At 47.8% G+C, this 18,244-nt stretch overlaps 1 protein-coding gene across 1 annotated transcript; it reads left to right on the top strand.

The window, feature by feature from the left end:
* The first annotated feature begins 360 nt into the window (after positions 1–360).
* On the top strand, positions 361–18,158 carry LOC133269600 (uncharacterized). The gene is made up of 20 exons (XM_061454099.1): positions 361–546; positions 629–685; positions 2,610–2,647; positions 4,647–4,787; positions 6,327–6,389; positions 7,514–7,634; positions 8,070–8,162; positions 9,227–9,387; positions 10,436–10,521; positions 10,726–10,809; positions 11,836–11,898; positions 12,009–12,086; positions 12,180–12,268; positions 12,761–12,797; positions 14,024–14,172; positions 14,347–14,409; positions 14,686–14,761; positions 15,374–15,458; positions 15,630–15,717; positions 16,222–18,158. The coding sequence occupies exons 1-20, from the start codon at positions 391–393 to the stop codon at positions 16,330–16,332; spliced, it is 1,839 nt and encodes a 612-aa protein (XP_061310083.1). The 5' UTR covers positions 361–390; the 3' UTR covers positions 16,333–18,158.
* The last annotated feature ends 86 nt before the right edge of the window (positions 18,159–18,244 follow it).

Raw genomic sequence — 18,244 nt, 5'->3', positions numbered from 1 at the left:
CAGCCAAGTCGCTTCTACATCTATGATTCACGCTCAACCCTCTTGGAGGCCACTGAACATTGCTCTGTAGAAGGTGTCCTGAAGCACAGAGCTGTTTGACGATGAAAGGGGCAACAGCAGCGTGGGGGAGCCAAGCATCCAGCCCACCACCAAGCCGAGCCTGCCTGAAGCCGCCAGGGGAACTCTGCACCTTGAGGCTGGCAGCACCGTTCTCTGCAGCCGCTGTGGCTCATTGGAGCCGCTTGTATTCACACCCTATTAATTAAAGGCCCGCGAGCTCCTCCCCCGGCTGCCGTCTCCTCCCCTCAGCTCCGGACGGGCCGCAAGGCGGGGTCAGGCCCGGCGCGGCACTGCCTCGCTGCAGGCGCAGGGGTTGGTGGAAGGGCGGTCATGGAGCTGCTGCTGTTCCTGCTTGCGACGGTGCTGCCGGCCGCCGCCGTGTACCTGTGCTGCGTGCGGCGGCACACGGGCAGCGCGGCGGCCGCCGTCCAGCGCCGGGAGCCGGGCCGGGCCGAGGCGCGGGGCCGCAGCCCGCCGCGGAGCTCCGTGAGCGCCGGGGAAGGAGGGAGGGGGGTAGCGGGTGGCGGGGAGCAGGGCCCGGTGTTCACCTCTCGCCTCGTCTCCGCAGTGGGCCCCGCGGCTGTGCGGCGCCGGCCTGCGCCTCTTCGTCCATGTGGCCAACACGGTGAGTGCGGGCGAGGGGGCCGGCTGGCGAGGCCGTGAAATCCGGGGTTGCGCGGGTGGAACAGGACGGGGCCGAGGCCGAGGCCCCCGGGGTTGCGGAGGGAGCGGGGCTCGATGCGGAGGTAAAACCCGCGTTTGGAGAGGGAGGTTGTGTTCCCGGGGTGGGAGGCGGTGGGGAGAGGCACCCTCGGGGTGAGGGTGTCATGGACGTACTCGGGCATTGAGAGCCCAAATCCAGCATCATCGTAGAGCCGCCGCGAGCGTTACTCAGACCTGAAGGGGTTCAGGTGCTTCAGCCCTTGGAGTGGGGTTTTCAGGCAGGTGTTTAAGGCAGCTATCCCCATTGCTTCCCCTCGGGTGGGAGTTGGTGCTGAAGGCAGCTGTCCCCATTGCTCTCCTCGGGTGGGATTGGGTGCTGAAGGCAGCTGTATCCAGTGCTCCCTTCGGGTGGGATTTGGTGCTGAAGGCAGCTGTATCCATTGCTCCCTTCGGGTGGGATTTGGTGCTGAAGGCAGCTGTCCCCATTGCTCTCCTCGGGTGGGATTGGGTGCTGAAGGCAGCTGTATCCAGTGATCCCTTCGGGTGGGATTTGGTGCTGAAGGCAGCTGTATCCATTGCTCCCTTCGGGTGGGATTTGGTGCTGAAGGCAGCTGTCCCCATTGCTCCCCTCGGGTGGGATTTGGTGCTGAAGGCAGCTGTATCCATTGCTCCCCTCGGGTGGGATTTGGTGCTGAAGGCAGCTGTCCCCATTGCTCTCCTCGGGGAGGGGGGGATTTGTGAGCCTGTGGGTGGATTCCGTCTGTGGCTGGTGCTGACATGAGACCGTTGTATGGCAGGGTGCTGGGGGGGGAAAGCCTGCATCCTCTTGGTAGTGAGCCTGTGGCAGCATCATCTGCCTGCAAGCAGGTGGATTTTGTTGCTGCTGCTTAGCCTTGCCTCTTGAGCTGGTGTCAGTGTTAGTGTGATCTGTTTACAGACCTTGGCAGCTGGTTGGGTCTGGAGTAAATGCTAGTGATGATCTGTGTTTATTCATGAGAATACCTTGCAAGTGGCTTTCCCCCAGGATATAACAGCCAGAACACCTTTTTATCCTTTGCTTTGTGGCCACTTCTGTTGCTTGTTTCCTTTCCTGACACCCCCTTTGGAGGGAAGGCATTTGTTTCTCAATCTCCTGCAGGATTGTGCTGCATTAGATTAGATATAGATTAGAAAAGAGACTCGAATTGTTTCATAAGGTGTGAGGCAACATACCTTTCATGGATCTAGAGGTGTGAGCCTTGCTTCAGACTTGTACTGTATTTGTACATCCCTTAACATGTTTTGGAAGTCCATTGTTGAGCTGTTAAGACAGGCTAGAACAAGGCTGCTTTATTTGGGACTGATGGTATTGCTACACTGGGAACCAAGTTATCCAAAGTGTTTTCCCTGTCTGCTGCTATGGAGTCTCTACATTTCCCATGCTTTTCCAAGCTGGCTCAGTTTGCTGCAGGAGGTAGTTGAGTGACAGGGAAGATCTTAACAGTGGGTTGATGAAGATGATGATAATAATCTTTATTCAGTGATAATAATGCCTTATTCAGTGTTTGCAGTATCTGTGGAACATGAAGATGGTAATGGAAAAGAGCTATGTATATGCCTCTTATCACTGTTGCAGCCTGCAGCTGCAGGCTGAGTAAGGGAAAGATAAAGGCAGGAGAGCAAGAAGAATGCACTCTTTGTAATATAAATGTGAGAGAGGGAAAGCATTTTGAGCCTATTTTGTGGCCTGAAACACAAGTGTTTGTGCTGTTTTTTTTTTTACTGCATAGCATTGCATGTTCTCTAGGGTGCTCCAAGACTGCAGCTATTGCACATTCTTTGTCTAGTGAGGAAGGTGTTCAGGTCTTGATTACTGCAAACTGATGTTTTTGCTTACTTTCTTCTAGGCTTTTGGACAGATCTGCTTACTGCCACTTATACTAAGGTAAGAGTGGGGAGGTTTCTCCCCTTCCAAGCTTCTTTTTCTTGCATTGCATACCACTTATGGGTTATCTGGGAAGACCTTTTCTAAGAGGGAAGCTGCAGAAATTGATTGGAGAGTGAGCAAGGTTATTTCATAGATGTTTTTTTACTACAGTTTTTGTTCAGAAGCTGTGCTTTCAAGTGTATGTTGTGCTAAGAGCCACTCAGGTAAGAGGCATCAGGAGCCTCTTACTTGGCTCATGTAGTTTGACTGTCATTTAATGGGTCATCTGAGGAATGTATTGCAGACAATTGGTACCCCTGAATTTTTACGTGGAACATAGGCTTTTTGAGTCAGTCAGAAACCTGTTTTACAGCAGGTCATTCCTTGACATAGAATCCTAGAATACCAGGTTGGAAGGACCTTAGGGATCACCTGGTCCAAGTTTTCTGGGCAAAGCATGACCTGCACAAGATGCCCCAGCTGAGTCTTAAAAGTGTCCAAAGTTGAGTATCCCACCACTTCCCTTGGGAGATTATCTCAATGGCTCAATTATCCTAATTTTCCCAATGGTTCTCATTGTGAAATATTTTCCTCTGGTGTCCTACTGGAATCTCCCAAGGAGTAACTTGTACCCATTACCCCTTGTCTTTCCATGTGACTTTTTGTAAATATAAAGTCTCCATCTCCTTTGTAGCCACCCTTTAAATACTGGAACATGGTGATAAGGTCACCCCTAAACTCTCTTTTCTCTGGGCTGAACAAACCCAGTTCTCTCAGCCTTTCCTCATGTGGCTTCCCAGTTCTTTGAGGATCTTTGGGCCCTTCTCTGGACCCTCTTCAGCCTGTTCACATCATTTTTGTACAGTGGGGACCAAAGGTGAACACAGTATTCCACGTATGGCCTGACAAGCACAGAGTAGAGTGAGATAATGGCTTCTTTATGCCTGCTGGTGGTGCCCTTGTTGATGTAACCCAGCATCCTGTTGGCTTTCTTTGCCGCAGCAGCACACTGCTCACTCCTGTTGAGCTTGTGTCCTCCAGGACCCCCTGGTACCTTTCCACAGAGCTGATCCCCACATGTGCAGATGCCAGCCCGTGCTGCACTCTTGGGTTGTGCTTACCCAGGTGCAAGACCTTACACTTGTCCTTGTTGAACTCCATAAGATTCTTGTTATCCCGCTTTTGGAGTCCACCCAGATCTTCCTGCAGGGTGGCTGTCCTTTCCAGAGTGTCCACTTCCCCACTTGGTTTGGTATCATCAGTCAATTTGGTCAGGGTACACTTGATCCCATCTTCCAGGTCATTTAGGAAGATATTGAACAGAATTAGGCCCAATGTGTTGATTCCTGGGGGACCCCACTGGTGACAGGTCCCCAGTTTGAGAAGGAGATATTTACCACCAACCTCTGGGTGCAGCCTGCCAGCCAGTTCCTCATCCCTTACACAGACCACTTGTCTAAACTGTGAGAAACTGTATAAAAGCCTTGGAAGAGAAATCCAGGTAGATAGTACCCACCACTCGCCCTGTATCAACCAACAGACAGGGTCTTTACATGTTCCAAGCACTGGCCTTGTGCTGTGCTCCCTGTTGTATTTGCAAATGAGCTATGTTGAAGCAGGTAATGAAAAAGCTTGAGGAGGTGCTGATTTTAGCAGGATTAGTGCTTGAATGTAAGGCTTGTATTCCTTTCTCCTTGCTTTTCCTCTCCAATGCTGTCTTTATTGGTCTGTGGGTGATGCATCTAGTGAAAGCAAATTGAAAACTTTCACCATTTCTTTCCCAGCTGGAGTTTATAGAGGCTGCTGGCTTTATGTCAAGTGGTAGGAGGTTTTATTAAGCAAGCAAAACAAATGTGGTGCTGCCTTTGGGAAAGAAAGGTGCAAGACATTATCTGTTGCAACTCCCTGCTGGGAGAGCAGGCTGCTAAGACACAGTGTTCCTGGGTAAGGTTCCCTTTGAGCAGGCTGGGAGATTACTCATGGGAGAGTTTGCAGACTATCAGTAACTCTCTTCCAGGCTGGAAAACTTCTTGCTCATGCGTTCGCTTGACATCCATGAAGATCCCACATTTATCCCAGAGGTTGCTGCGGACATCACAGAAGACAAGTCTGAGGCTAAAAACACTGCAGATATTATCAAGCAGCTGCTAGATGCAAGGTCAGTGCGTGACGTGTAAAAGTAGTGTGGGACAACACACGTGTTGGCATGGTTTAAGTGGGAAGCTGTTGTTGGGAGTAATCTGGATTCAGATCTTACCACCCAGCTACTTTACAAAGCAGATAGTGCTGTCAGTCTGCTATCAGCTCTGACTGATAGTGCTGTCAGTCATCTTTCCTTGTGTAACTTACACATCACTTGTTCTTACAAGAAATGTGAAGTTTCTACAAGCTTCAGGGAGTCTCCTTGTTGGAGAGAGACTGGATCCTGCCCTTGCAAGGGCTCTGGTTGCACTATCAGAGCAGATATACTTAGTGGCTGGCGTTACATGAATTTGCAAGTGTGCCATTTCTTGCCTGCAAGAAATCCCAAAGAGAACACAGGGTTTTCTTGGAAGAGAGAAGGAACAAGAAAGAAAACAATCCACATAAGGTTTGTTTTCACGTTTAGGTTGCTTGGGTAAAAGCCTGTTCAACTTCTTGATTGCAGCCTGGGCTTGAATGAATCCCACTAGATTCCAGCCATCACTCAGGCTTGCATGTCTTGCTGAGGTCTGATGGTGAGATTGGAGCAGCTGGGCTGCTACGAATGCTCTCCTCATTTGAGTTTGATTCTAAGCTGTGAGCCTATCCAGTAGTTATTGAAAATGTCTGAGCTCCACTTCAGCAGCAGCTCAGAGGATGGGTTCTCTGTATGCATCTTAGCTTTTAGCAGGACTAATCTTGCTCCCTGATTGAGTTCTTAAGCTAGAGCAATGAAAAGCTTTCAGCTCCTTTGCCTTAGAGGGAGGGATGTATTTCCTACAGGCTTTAGTTAAGGTGAGTGCAGCCTTCTGGTTCTTGTGTCTCCAGTTCCACCAGTGATATATTGAGTGTTACAGGGAGTCTTACCTCTTCCCTGCATAGCACATTATGGTGTTGTACACTGGCCTGTTCCAGGACATGGCTTCTGGTCTGCATGATGACATGGAGCCATCACAGGAGTAGTAATTGCAGCTAGCTTTTATATTTATCCTGTTGTGATGAGAAATGTCTCTTTCTGATGTGCTAGAGCCATCAACTTTGTTTCTAAGCAGTTTGCTGATGGGTATCTTTGAGTGCTGCATAGTGCCTTTTCCTCTTTCCACACCATACACTGTATGTGCTGCTGGCTGTCTCAGGATCTGCCTAGGGACAGAGATCCTGGAGGCAGGTTTACCACTATATCCTAGCTATCCTGCAGTGGTGAGTAGCAGATGTAAACCTCAGATGTCAAACAGTTTAATGACAGCTGTATTGCAGCAGAAGTATGAAGCAATCAGAACATGTCAGCAAGACTGATGCCTTAATTGTATGGCACCCTTAGTGTACCTGGTGTCTGGCATGAGTGCAAGGAGGCTGGCAGAATGTGAGCTGAAATACATAGGCTAGTGGTCCAAAAGGTGGCCAGCAGGTCAGTGAGTGATGGCCAGACCTGCTTTGGGCTGATGCTGAAGTCTACAGGTCTAAACAGAGGTGGATTTCGTGGGTCACAGTTGCCCCTTTAATCCTTTCTTTGCAGGTCTGATTCTCCTAGCAATGGGTTTAGCTTCAAGGGGATCAAAGACTACCTGGAGTGCTACCAGTAAGTGAAATCATGGTCTGGAAACAACTTGTCTTGCACATTCCCCTCCTGTGGGCTGCTTGTGTTCCATGAGCTCTCAGGCATCTCTTTGTTAGGATTGTCCTTGTGGTATCAATGTTTAGCATCACCCTCTGCAGTCCTTTCCCTTTAACAGAATAATAGAAGAAAAGCCAGCTGGGAGAGCTGGCTCAACTCTTACAAGCCCTGCAAGGATATTTAAATGCTATTTTCCTTGGATGATTGTCATTCTTCTTTGGGGGAGTTTTCTATATACCTTGTTTGCCCAAACACATCAGTGAGGAGGAGAAGCTGGATAATGTGAATGTGGGGCTCTGAAGAATCCCTTGGTTCCCCAGCTGCTTGTTACCTGGTTTTACTCAGTAAATGTGTCCAGCTCGGAAAGAGCTGGAAGCACATCTCTGACTCTGAGGTTCTGTGAGCTGTTGACTGCACAATAACCCCTGATTGCCTCTGGGACATGTGCCAGGAGTGGGGCTCTGAGATAAATCCTCTTTGAACTTGTTCTTCAAGGGCCACCTTTGCCAGCAGGCTGCAGCCATGGAGCAAAAGCCTGACACTGCAGTCTGGTGTTAAAGGTGCATCCTGACTGTGAGGCTTTCATGTTGGCCAAAGAGAGATGTATTTGTGGTGTAACATAGCTTTTAGTCAGGAGGGAATGTTCTGTTTGTTAGAGGTGGGTTATGGTGGTACTGCTGGGAGACCCTTCTCTGTAACAGGCTTCTCTCCCTTTCTCTGTAAAGGGGACAGACAGGCCTCTTGGTCTTAGCTTATGGGAGCTTCATAGCCTCAGGCTTCCAGGAGCTTGAGGGCTCTCTGTAAGGTTCTCAGCTGTCCTTTCCTGTTTATATGGTGGATCAGGAATATCTGGGCAACTGTCCTAGCTCCTGCCCCTACTCTAAGGTTTGGAGTCCCGTTGTGTAGGCAAATCCTTCCCTTAAGGAAAGGGAGCCTCCTGTCTTGATGGTGTCAACTGTGTTGAAACCATCATCACACACAGACTCTTGTTCTTGCTTACAGTTTGACAGCCCCATGAGAGGCAAACCCCGTGTTTGAGTGTGGTGTGGGGGTCTTGTAACATGGTCCCACCTTCTCCTGTCCTGCAGGAGTGGGAAGCTGACGCCATCCCAGGTAGCAAAGAACATCATTGCTGTGCTGGAGGACTGCAACAAATCCACACCCCCACTCAGAGCCATAGTGCAATGGGACCCGGAGCAAATAATGCTGGTAATGTCTGCCTCTGGTAGGAAAGGGGCCTCTGCCACACCATTAGAAGGGGCAGAGGCTCTTTTGCTGATAGATTGCACAGGAAAATACATACATCTTTCCTCCCTCCTTGTGTAGAGGGTGACCAACAAGTCTTTCCTTCCTGCAGAGGGAGGTAGCATTAAAGCAATCTGTTTCTTGCTGGACAACTATGTTTAAAATTGGACTTGTGTGTGCTTATGTGGCATCTGTGAGCATAGATACTTCCAAGTAGTAATTTCCCATCAGCGTATGGTGGAAGAAGAAAGAAACTTTCATAGTTTGGCTTAGTAGCAGCCAGAGAGAGCTGTTTTTGGTATGGATTCCAGTACTGGTGATGACCTTCAGCTCAATTAAATACATACATACATGTATATATATGTATGTATATATAAACCGCATGCTTTTTCTCTGCAGATGGCAGAGGCCTCCACTGTTCGCTACAGGAATAAATGTCCCTTGTCTTATCTGGATGGCATCCCAGTGTGTCTGAAAGAAGAATTCAAAGTGGTGAGTTGCCTTGTCCAGCTCTCAGCTCATGCTGCAGGAGCTCAACCTGGACAAGGTTTTAAGGCCAACTCCTCAGCAGAAGCGTGAGAAATATGTTTGTAGTAAGGGGTAGTGTGTGGGTTTGCAATGAGTAGGATTAACAAGTTTTGTCAAGTGAAGACAGATCTTGGGTACAGCAGGCATGTTGCCTGCTTTGTTCTGGTCTCTTTAATCCACAGGGAGTAGAGGGTGGGAACAGCCTCTCTTATAATGCAGTGAGAATGTATAAAGGCATCTGTAGCAGTGGGTGTAACTATCTGTACTTCTCCAGCACTGATATTGCTCCACTGGCAAAGCATCCCTCTCTCCTTAGGGATAACTCAAAGGGTGCGTCAGAAGTATGGAAGTTACTTTGAAAATCACCACTCACAAGGAATTTTTCCTGTAGCCTCACAGCAGCTAGCATTAAATACCCCTGGCAGTGCCATCAAGCTGTTGTAGGCTCTGCAGAGACCTACCCATAGGGTGGCAGTTCTGTTTGTGTACAGATTCTTCCATTGCTGCCATAGGGTGGCAGTCCTGTTTGTGTACAGATTCTTCCATTGCTGCCCCAAAGGGAACAGTACTTAGCATACCTTGGAAATGGGGCCATATGGTATTTTGGCATTCATTTAAGCCTTGGGCCTTGCTTTCAAGCACCGCAGATCTTAAACTGCAGCTCTGTCCATAGAAGAATGGGAAATGGAGTTCCTGCGTGCTGTGGGGCCAAAGCGACTGTTCTACAGCCCTGGGAGTAGCAGTTGCATTGCTTCAGGCAGGCAGACTTTATGAACATCTACATGTTCCTTCTTTTCTATATCATGGTATTAAAAGGACCTCTCTTCATGGGTGAAGGACCAAATACTAAAGGGTTAAGTGTCCCTTCTAACAGAAACAAACATAGGATAAGTTGATAAGTGAAGCTTCCTAGCTCTTTTCTTACCTCTGTGGTTTCTGATGCCAGGGATATGTTGTGGGGTTGAAGTGTGCATGGGTTAGCCTACCTTGCCAGGGGTTTAGGATGAATAGTGTGTCTTCTTGCTGAGGTACCTTATCATCACCGAGCGGGAACAGTGTATCTTGGGACAGAGCCTGAAACAGAAGATGCTACTGTGGCCAAGAAGCTGCGGGAGGCTGGAGCTATCATTATTGGGGTCTCAAACATGCACGAACTAGGGACTGGAACAACTGGATGCAACCCTAATAGGTAAAAATCCCTTTCCCCTTTCTTTCCTCTGATTTAGAAAGACCTGAAAGTCTGTCCAGAACTGACAGGAAAGGGTACAAGTGTAGGGCAAGCATGTGAGGATAACAGAAGCACCCCGCACAGGGAGAACCCGGTGCGTTGTAGAATTAAAGGTCAGAGTAGCCATGAAAGCCTGAAGGCTCCTGAAATCAGAGGAAGGAGAGGATCCAGGTGCTGAGTAAGGAACTTGGTTTGCCAGGCCTTACAGGCTTGGAGGTGTGAATGCTTACAGGATGAGTGGTAGACAGAAGCAGGGACAGAACACAAATAGTAGCCTAATGCTCAGTCACAGTAGTGGCCCAGAACAGTGAGAACAGGTACAGTCATCTCAGGAGAACATAATGGGTTTATTTCCTAGCTAAAAGAGGTTCACTGGAATTTGTTGTGAATTTTCCAGGAATAGCCATGCTGAGAACTGCTGCTCCAGAGCAGTGGTCCTCACAGCCTTGATAAGCCATGTGCAGAGCAATCCTTCCTGCATGTGCAGCTGGATGGAACTGGGGCTTGCCTTCAGCTGTAACAACATGCCAGGGCATTTCCTCACTGTGTGAGGTTTGGCTGGGTACCTTGGCAGGTTTCTGATGTCCAGGGACTTTGGTCAGACTGGGGACTTGGGGAACTGGGATGAAGGGCAGAGCTGGGGACCCTGACTTGCCTGTCTGTAAGAATTGCTGGCTAACAACTACTACACCTTTTAGAGCTGTGTAGTGCCCTGTGACATGCAGTAATGGCACAGTGCTGTCACAGACAGAAGGGCTGAAGCAGCATCCTTCCTCTTGCTTTGAGTCTCTTGAACAGGCTGCTTATGGTAACAAGAGATTGTACTCGGAGGCAGAAGTGGGTTTTTTTGCATCTTATTTTCTAGGGACACTGCAGTATCTGGGATTAAATGGTATCTGTCTTTACTAAGAGATCAGAATCCCTGAGCTGTGTTTCTGGATCTTTTCCTACCCTGTAGAGCATCCGGTCCTTCCTAGGAAAAGGTTCAATCCTCTTTTGTCTGCTTCAGGTACCACAAGGTCCCAAGGAATCCCTACAAGCCGAACCACTTCACAGGGGGGAGCTCCAGTGGGTCAGCAGCATCTGTAGCAGCAGGTAGGTGGTTCAGGTGTAGTGGGAGGAAGGTCCTGAGCTAAAGTACCTCAGGCATTTAGTTTCTCTGGGGAGTGGTTAGAAGGTGGAGGGAACTCCTTGCTGGACAGAAAGCTCAGGGTGCTGTCATGGCTACAGCTGCTGGTAGAATGGTCAAGGCAATGCAATGTCTTGCTGGTCACAGGCCAATGCGTGTTTTATTTGTAGGTCTCTGCCCAGTGGCTATTGGCACAGATGGAGGTGGCTCTGTGAGGATTCCTTCTTCATTCTGTGGTGTGGTGGGGCTGAAAGGTAGAGTACTTGAATCATGGAGGGGGTGTGTGTCTTGTTTGTATTCTCAGTGCAGGCTATTGAAGAGGTGTTCCAAGAAACCTAACTTGCTTGAGTCGAATGCTGAACAAAACACAGTGTGCTGCTTTTCTTTCTACCCACTCGTCCCTCTTCAGTTTTTCTTCTTTGCTGGGAGGTGTTCCCAACATAGTTGGGTACCTGCAGTGAGCTGGTGAAAAGCATCCCTACCCACGATGCTTTGCATCACCCCTGTTGTATGGAGAAGCTGATGCTGCTCAGAGTTGTATCTGGTAAGTTAAACCTGGTAATAGGTGTGTGAAATGAGGACACAGCCATTCCTCTTCCCTCAGTGTTACAAAGAGTAGCAATGCAGTTTTTGCAGTCAGAATTAATTTAATGTGCAGAGGACACAAGAAATGCACAGGGCAGTGTCTACAGCAAAGCAGGATTGTCATTTGGAAGTGATGCCAGCTTTTGGGAGTAGTTTAGCATTCCAGAGGATCTCTGCTGCCTCATCTGAGAGCAGATATTCAGCCATCACTCTTTTCCCATCCTTCACATGTGATCAACTTGATTAATCTTGATTCATCTGATGAAGATACTGATGACCATGACAAAAGTGTAACTGGTCAGAAAGGTGACCCAAGCATGAAGCTTCACTGGTGAAGTGGGTGAGATCTCCCAGTGGGTGATAATCCTGTTCCTACCTTTCCATCCTCCATATCATAGATGCTGCTTCTGCATATTTAAATGCATGTATTTCAAAATGTCCCTGTACATATTTCCCCTCAACTATATAATTTCTTGGAGGGGGGAGAAACAAGTTTCACTCTTGCTGTTTGACTGATGAAGCAGGTCGTGGCCAGCAGAACAGGGTACTGAAAGATGAGTGACTGGGCTCTGAAATGACAGACAGTAAAGTGGCTGGCATGGGTATATTGCTTACTGGGTGTACCAGAGCCATGTGGGTCAGATCTCCCCAGTGACTGCTGAGATATCCCTAACTGCCCATTTCCTTGTCTGCAGGTACGTTTGGGCGCATCAGTTCTCATGGCAGCTTGCCACTCTCCTACTCCACAGTCAGCGTAGGTAAGGGGACTTATGCTCTTGTGGTGCTCTCACAGGGGAGGGCATCTGTGCCTACAAAAGACCTTGAGAGGAAGGCACTATTTACCCCTTGTTTTATCTATCTTTTACAGGCCCTATGTGTACCTCAGTGGTAGATGCAGCCATTGCTTATAGTATCCTTGCTGAGCCAGATCCGCTCTATCCGTATGGTAGGTGAGAGCTTTCCCTCCCTGAGCCCAGGTCCTCTGTCTTCCTAGAGACATCCTAGATAAAAAGAGGAACTCTTTATTTATTCCCTGCAGGACTCAAACAACCCAAAGCAACCCTATCTGGGATGTGTGCTCCTGACCTGAAGGGCTTAAAACTGGGAGTGGACTGGACATTTTTTAAGGTGTCTGTTCTCTCTTTCTGCTGCTTTGCAAAATGAGGTTTAAAAGGAATTCAATTCATTCACTGTTCTCTTGCCTGTTATCATTGAAGTAATGAGTATCCATTTGGTGATGGTGCTTAGCTGCAGAGTAGTATTTCACCCTTCCCATGTAGAAAGTGGGCTTGCACACTAGTACAGCTTGGCAGTTGTAATGCACCCTCACAAATGTGCTCAACATTTCTTCCCTGGAGAGAAAACAAGGACTCTTTCTGGCTGTGCCCCAGTGCAGAGAAGAACTATCCCTGCCTCTGGAAAAGAGGACTTTTTTTTCTCCTTAGGGGTATGACCTGCAAGCAGTTCTCTTGGAGCAGGTGGCCTAAGGCAGTCCTGGAGGGCTGTGCTTCACTACCACTAGAGACAGAAACAAGGAAAGCTCCATCAGCCCCAGTGTGCTCCCCAAGGAGAGGAGGGCAGTTACTGCAGTTTACTTAGTTCTTTCCTCTTACTCTTTAGGAATGTGATGAAGAAGTCCTGTCCATCTGTGAGAAAGGTAAAGAGGAAAAGTCTGTAAGTCTCTTACTCTGCCTGATGTAATGAGATCACTTTGTGCTTCTCTTGCATACATTACAAAACTGTTGCCTGAAGTCCTTAAAGGCAGCTGTTGAGAGGTCTGGCTGGACAAACAGCAGGAGCTTTGTTACAGGGAAACCCTCCTGACTGCTGAGGGGTAAAAAGCTCAGCAGTTGTGGGCTTGTCAGATTACAATGCAAGAATGCAATCCAGTGTGCTAAGCTTCTGTATAAAGACAGAGCTGTGCTCAGGAATACTTACTCTGAAGGCTTTAATAGTAAGAGACTTTTAAGGGATGCACTTGTTTCACAATATAATTCAGTAGGAAAGACAGGGCTAGGGCTTTGTGATGTATCCAGTCCTCTGGTATGTCCTTAAAATGAGCTAAATGGTGCCTTTAGGGTGGCTTTGTCAGATTTCAAACAAAGCAAAATTGACCCTGGGTGAGTACTTGGGGGTGGGGAAGAAAGATTGTACAATGCCTGGTACAGTACTTGGGTTCTTATGTGTTGGAGCTGAAAGAGTTCACAGTGTTCAGGCTTTGTTTGCCTGGATTTGCTTCAGCCTCCTTATTTCCACAGACACTTATGCTTCTAGATGTGTCAGGTTTTCTTGGGAGAGATGCACCATGACCCAGGAAAACAGGCAACCTTTGGTATTCATGAAGATGTTGGAGTCAAAGAAAGAAGGGGACTCTTCTTACACTGCAAAAGATTGACTTTTCCCAAAGTCCTGGTGTTCAGCCTTGCTAAAATCCATCAGGACTCAGTAAGCCTGTATTGATGACCTGCTCTTTTGAGTATCCTCTGGGTTCCTCTACATTCATGATTCAGAAGAGGCTTTGAATGGGAATCTCATGATGCTAAGTGATCACGCTCATAGAATACAGGTTACATTAAGTGCTCAGGGAAGCATAGTCAGTCTGCCTTCACTCTGAGTTAACTGAGAGGCCAGAAAGGAAGAGATGAACTTGGCTGAAGTACAGTGGGATAAGCTGGGAACCATCCTACAAACTCTGCCCTGCTGGAAAACTGATACCTAGTTAGGCTGAAGGCTTTCACCTATGAGAAGCAGCAGTAGCAGCCTGCATACCACATGATGCACTGAAAATGCTTGTGATGGCCTAAGGGGTGGGGATTTGCAGCCCTTCTATGAAGCTCTGTGAACTCAGAGATGCTCTCTGTGCTTTACCTGCTCTGTATGCAGCTGTGGAGCACCTGCAGAGTCTGGGAGCCAGTGTGGTTGAAGTGTCTCTCCCAGAGATGGAGGAGGTGCGGGTAGCACACGTAATCTGCATTCTCAGTGAGATGAGGGACTTCCTGCAACCCGACTTCAATAAGCACTTCCAGGAAATGGTAAGTAGCAGCAGTTTGGAGCAGGGGCAGGAGTTGAACGGGTGGCATGTCGGTGTCACTGAGGCTTCTATGACAAACCACCTGCTGGATGACTACTGATACAAGCAGAGAACTCGTTGGCTGTCACATCCAGTTTCATGCAAGCAGAGCCATGATCCAGGTTTTCTCTTTCAGAATTTGGACACTCGGGCTAACCTGGCCTTGGCTTCCCAGTTCACAGCTCTGGATTATATTACGGTAAGGAACATGCTGTGACGAGGCACTTAGTGAGACTGTAAAAGTGGGGTAGAGGCTTGTTTTAATCTCCCTATACACGTGGAAAGATGGCACCAGCTGTGCTCCTCTGCATGCTGAATTGTGAAGCACCACAGAGGACATGATGTCCTGCATCTTGATTCCAAACTGCAGGAACGAGGTCTTCTTTTGCAAAGGCATAGGCTTTGGTGGGCAGAGTCTGTCAACATCAGACCTGTGAACCAAGAGGCCTGCTCATGCAGGTCTCTCTGCTTGCAGGCAAATCGACAGAGAACTCGGAGCATGAGATTCCTGCAGGACATCTTCGCTACCGTGCACTGTATCCTTACACCAGGTATGGGCAGTCCTGACCAAAGAGCTGGTCCCCAGCAACTCTGTGGTGCATGTTAAGAGCAATCACTCTATAAACTTTCCCTCCCTATTTTTAAGTGTGACTTTTGTGCACATGCTTTGTTGTGCCTCAAGCCTTTAGAAGAAAATGCAGCCTGGTTGCAAAGGCTGCTGTGTATTTCTGGCACGTTTCTGTATCCATGGTAGTGAGAAACTCCTTGGTACTTGCAGAGCCTGCACATTTACACAAGAGGGACTGGACATTACTAATGTATGGAAATGTTATTGCTCTAAGTAGACTCTTAACTGCTTCATTCATAAATCCCAGTGACTTGGCTGCATTTCAGGAGTGTGAGCTTGCATCACCCATGTGCATCAAACATGTGGCTTTAATGAACTGTTCCTTGGAGATTGTCCATTGCCTGACTCTCTCATTGCTCTTTAAGCACTGGATCAGGTTGCCCAGAGAGGCTGTGGACTCTCCATTCCTGGGGATGTTAGAAAGGACATGGTTCTGAGGAACCTGCTCTAGCTGACACTCCTTGAGACAGAAGGTTAGACACGATGCCCACGTGAGGTCCCTTTCAATCTCAGTCACTTTGTGATCCCTCCACAGCTGTTCCTTCCACTGCCCCAAGAATCTATGAATCTGACCTCTTGACTGGGAGCAGCGATTCAGCCTTCACGATGCGGTCCATGAGGTAAGAAGGGTGCTGTTTGCACTATGGAAAGGAGGTTGGGAACAGCTGGAGATTAGCTGCACAAACTGATGGAGCTCTGGCTGTAGCGCAGGAGAGAGATCCTAACTCCCAAAAAAGAAAGACTTTGCTGCTGTCCCAAGGCAGGAATGCTGATGACAGATTTTCCCCCAGGTTCATGCAGCTTGCGAACTTCACTGGCATTCCAGGCATTGTGGTTCCCATTGGATATTCTATGGCTGGGCTTCCCATTGGTTTCCAGGTGAGTATTTGCTCTTTGTGGATGCTGGGACACAGAACCCCCAGCTAGCTTTGTCCTGAACCACTATGACCAGGTTCTTGCTGTTCCACACATAAGGATTTGGCAGGTACTGGTAATAAATGTTTTAACTTGTGGAAGAAGAGACTTGCCTTGGAGTAACTCACTCCTGAATGGCAGAGGGACTCTTCAGGTACCTGGGAGTTAGATTTCTCTCTCTACTTGCAGCAGTACCTAGTACTTGTCACTACTCTTTTCTTATTTCTGTAACTTCTTTGGGCCCTTCTCCCTTGAAATGGGTCTCATGTAAATGAAAGCTCCATGTCTTCTAGTTAAGTTAGTCGGCTGCTTTTATCCCAGTGCAATGATGCCATCCTTAACAGGGTGACAGGGAAAAACACATGTCCTTTAGGTGCTGTTGGGGGGGAAGGATGTATTTTCCAGGGCTTTCAAGAGCATCTGTATGTGATGATGCTATTTTACAGCCACTCCCCCATCTTCTCCCAGGTAATGGCAAAGTGGTGGGATGAAGCTGTTCTTCTGAGGATTGGCCTGAAGCTGGAGCAGTTCCGTTGTCAGACCAAAAAACCATCTATTTACTACGACATCCTCGCATGATGGCAGTGACCAACAGTCTGGTTCTTCCCCATCTGACCTGACCAAGTATCAGAGTGGACTTGTTTTCAGTGTTCACCTAGCAGCAGAGCCAGTTGTGGAGTGGGGAGGAACATTGAGCCCAGCAGGCACTGATGCTGAGCAGACATAATTTCTACTCCCTCCTTGTTATTGGATGATCCAGTATATACTGGGGAGACCAACTGTGCTAGCTAGTTCCTCACTGTGTTTTTACCCACAGGGGAAGCTGCAACTGTGTTCTGCAACTTCTTTCCATGTAGGTGTAAAGATGGAAGACACTTGAATCTACAGGACTGCATGCGGGCAGTTCATGTACTGTGCATGGACAGATAGAGTCTCTAGACCTTAAACCTTCTCACAGAACTACTGCTCCAGGATGTAACCAAGGTACTGTTCTGAGGGGGAGAGGCAGAAAGTAATGCCTACCTCCCTTGGAATGAGAAGGATCTTAGCATACCTGCTAAGGAGTGTTCGTTTTGGCCTTGCAGTCCCTCAGAGCAAAACAGAAAGCCTGTAGCTATGGAAGCATCACTGCTCTGCTGTCCCTTATGCTATGAACAGTGTAAAGTCAATCTAACTGCTGCACAAGGTATGGGTGTGCTCACCTACCTTCAGCCTGACATGCAAGAGGCGTTAAAAGCAGAGCATAAATCCCGATCAACTCCATGACCAAAAGCCCTGGCTCAGGGTTCTGGCTTTCTATTGCACATCTCTATTTTCCAAACTAGGCCTTGGGAGAGCCTCTTTATTCCTAGTGATTGCTTAAGTATAAGCCTATCATTTAGGTGCTCAAATAGAAGAAGCTACTTGGTAATACTGTGTAAGGAGTGCTGAGCTTATGCCAAACAGGTAAAATCTGTATGAAATGGTACTGAGCTATTGCAAGAATTGCACCCAGTTTCAAGAAAGGTGTTGCACAAAGCCACACGCAGCAAAGAGACTGCTCTAGGTAGGAAGCCAACCCCTTCTTACCCAAATGTGCTTCCCAAAGTAATCAAGGTAGAATTAAGACATGGATTAGAGATGAGGCTGTACTACAGGAAGCATGACATGGCTTAAAAGTCTGTGTCTTAATGAAAGGTGCCAGACTCTAAACTCTGAAGCACCTGTGTCCTTGTCAGCAGCACTAGGGGCCACATGGAAGACAAGACAAAGTCTAGGAGTAACCAGAGCTAAGTGTTTGTGTTCATTTTGGAGTAGCTGGGGGTTAAAGCTCGGAGGTATCTCCTGTTGCCTCCCTCAGTAGGTATCCTGGGCCTGTGATGAGGCTGCTGGAGAAGCTGTCGTGCAGACAGGAGCAGAGATCACTGTATTTACTTGCCTTGGAAGGAAAGAAGGAACAGAAAGTAGTTGCAGTTTCTTCCAAACTCGGCACAGTTTGGGTTTATTCCCCCTACACAGCCACTCTAACCAGAGCTAGCACTTTACTAATGGTCACAGTTACATCAGGCGGCATCTGAAAGGAAGAACACTGCATTGCTGTCTCCTCTTCAAATACCTGAATTACTGCATCAACTCCTACCATCAGCCTGTCACCAGCATCCCCAGTTAAATTAATTCTATGGTTAATAACTGTCTGTTGTCTTCAGTTCCTCTCTGTGATACTGCCACAAAGATTTTTCACTAGGTTCTGGTATAGTTCAGTTTTATGAAGAACACTTTAAAAGCAAAGTATTTCCTTTCTTATTAATGGTAAGTTATTAAGCAGTACCAGTCAATATACCTTAAGAGTGAAAGACTGTTAAAATCCTTTGTATAGCAATAAGGGAATTGAAGTGTTTGACAAGAATAAATTACAGATGAAGCTATTTATTTGCTAATCTCTTCCTAAATGATATACTACCCTCAAATTACAGCTTCAATATTTAGTTAATTCCCTGGGTGAAGTGAGGGA

The sequence above is a fragment of the Pezoporus flaviventris genome, unplaced genomic scaffold (assembly GCF_033815535.1).
Source record: "Pezoporus flaviventris isolate CSIRO_AGI_PZ_B2104156 unplaced genomic scaffold, CSIRO_AGI_Pfla_v1 ptg000015l, whole genome shotgun sequence".
Classification (NCBI taxonomy): Eukaryota; Metazoa; Chordata; class Aves; order Psittaciformes; family Psittacidae; genus Pezoporus; species Pezoporus flaviventris.
This window is presented reverse-complemented; position numbering and strand designations above follow the sequence as displayed.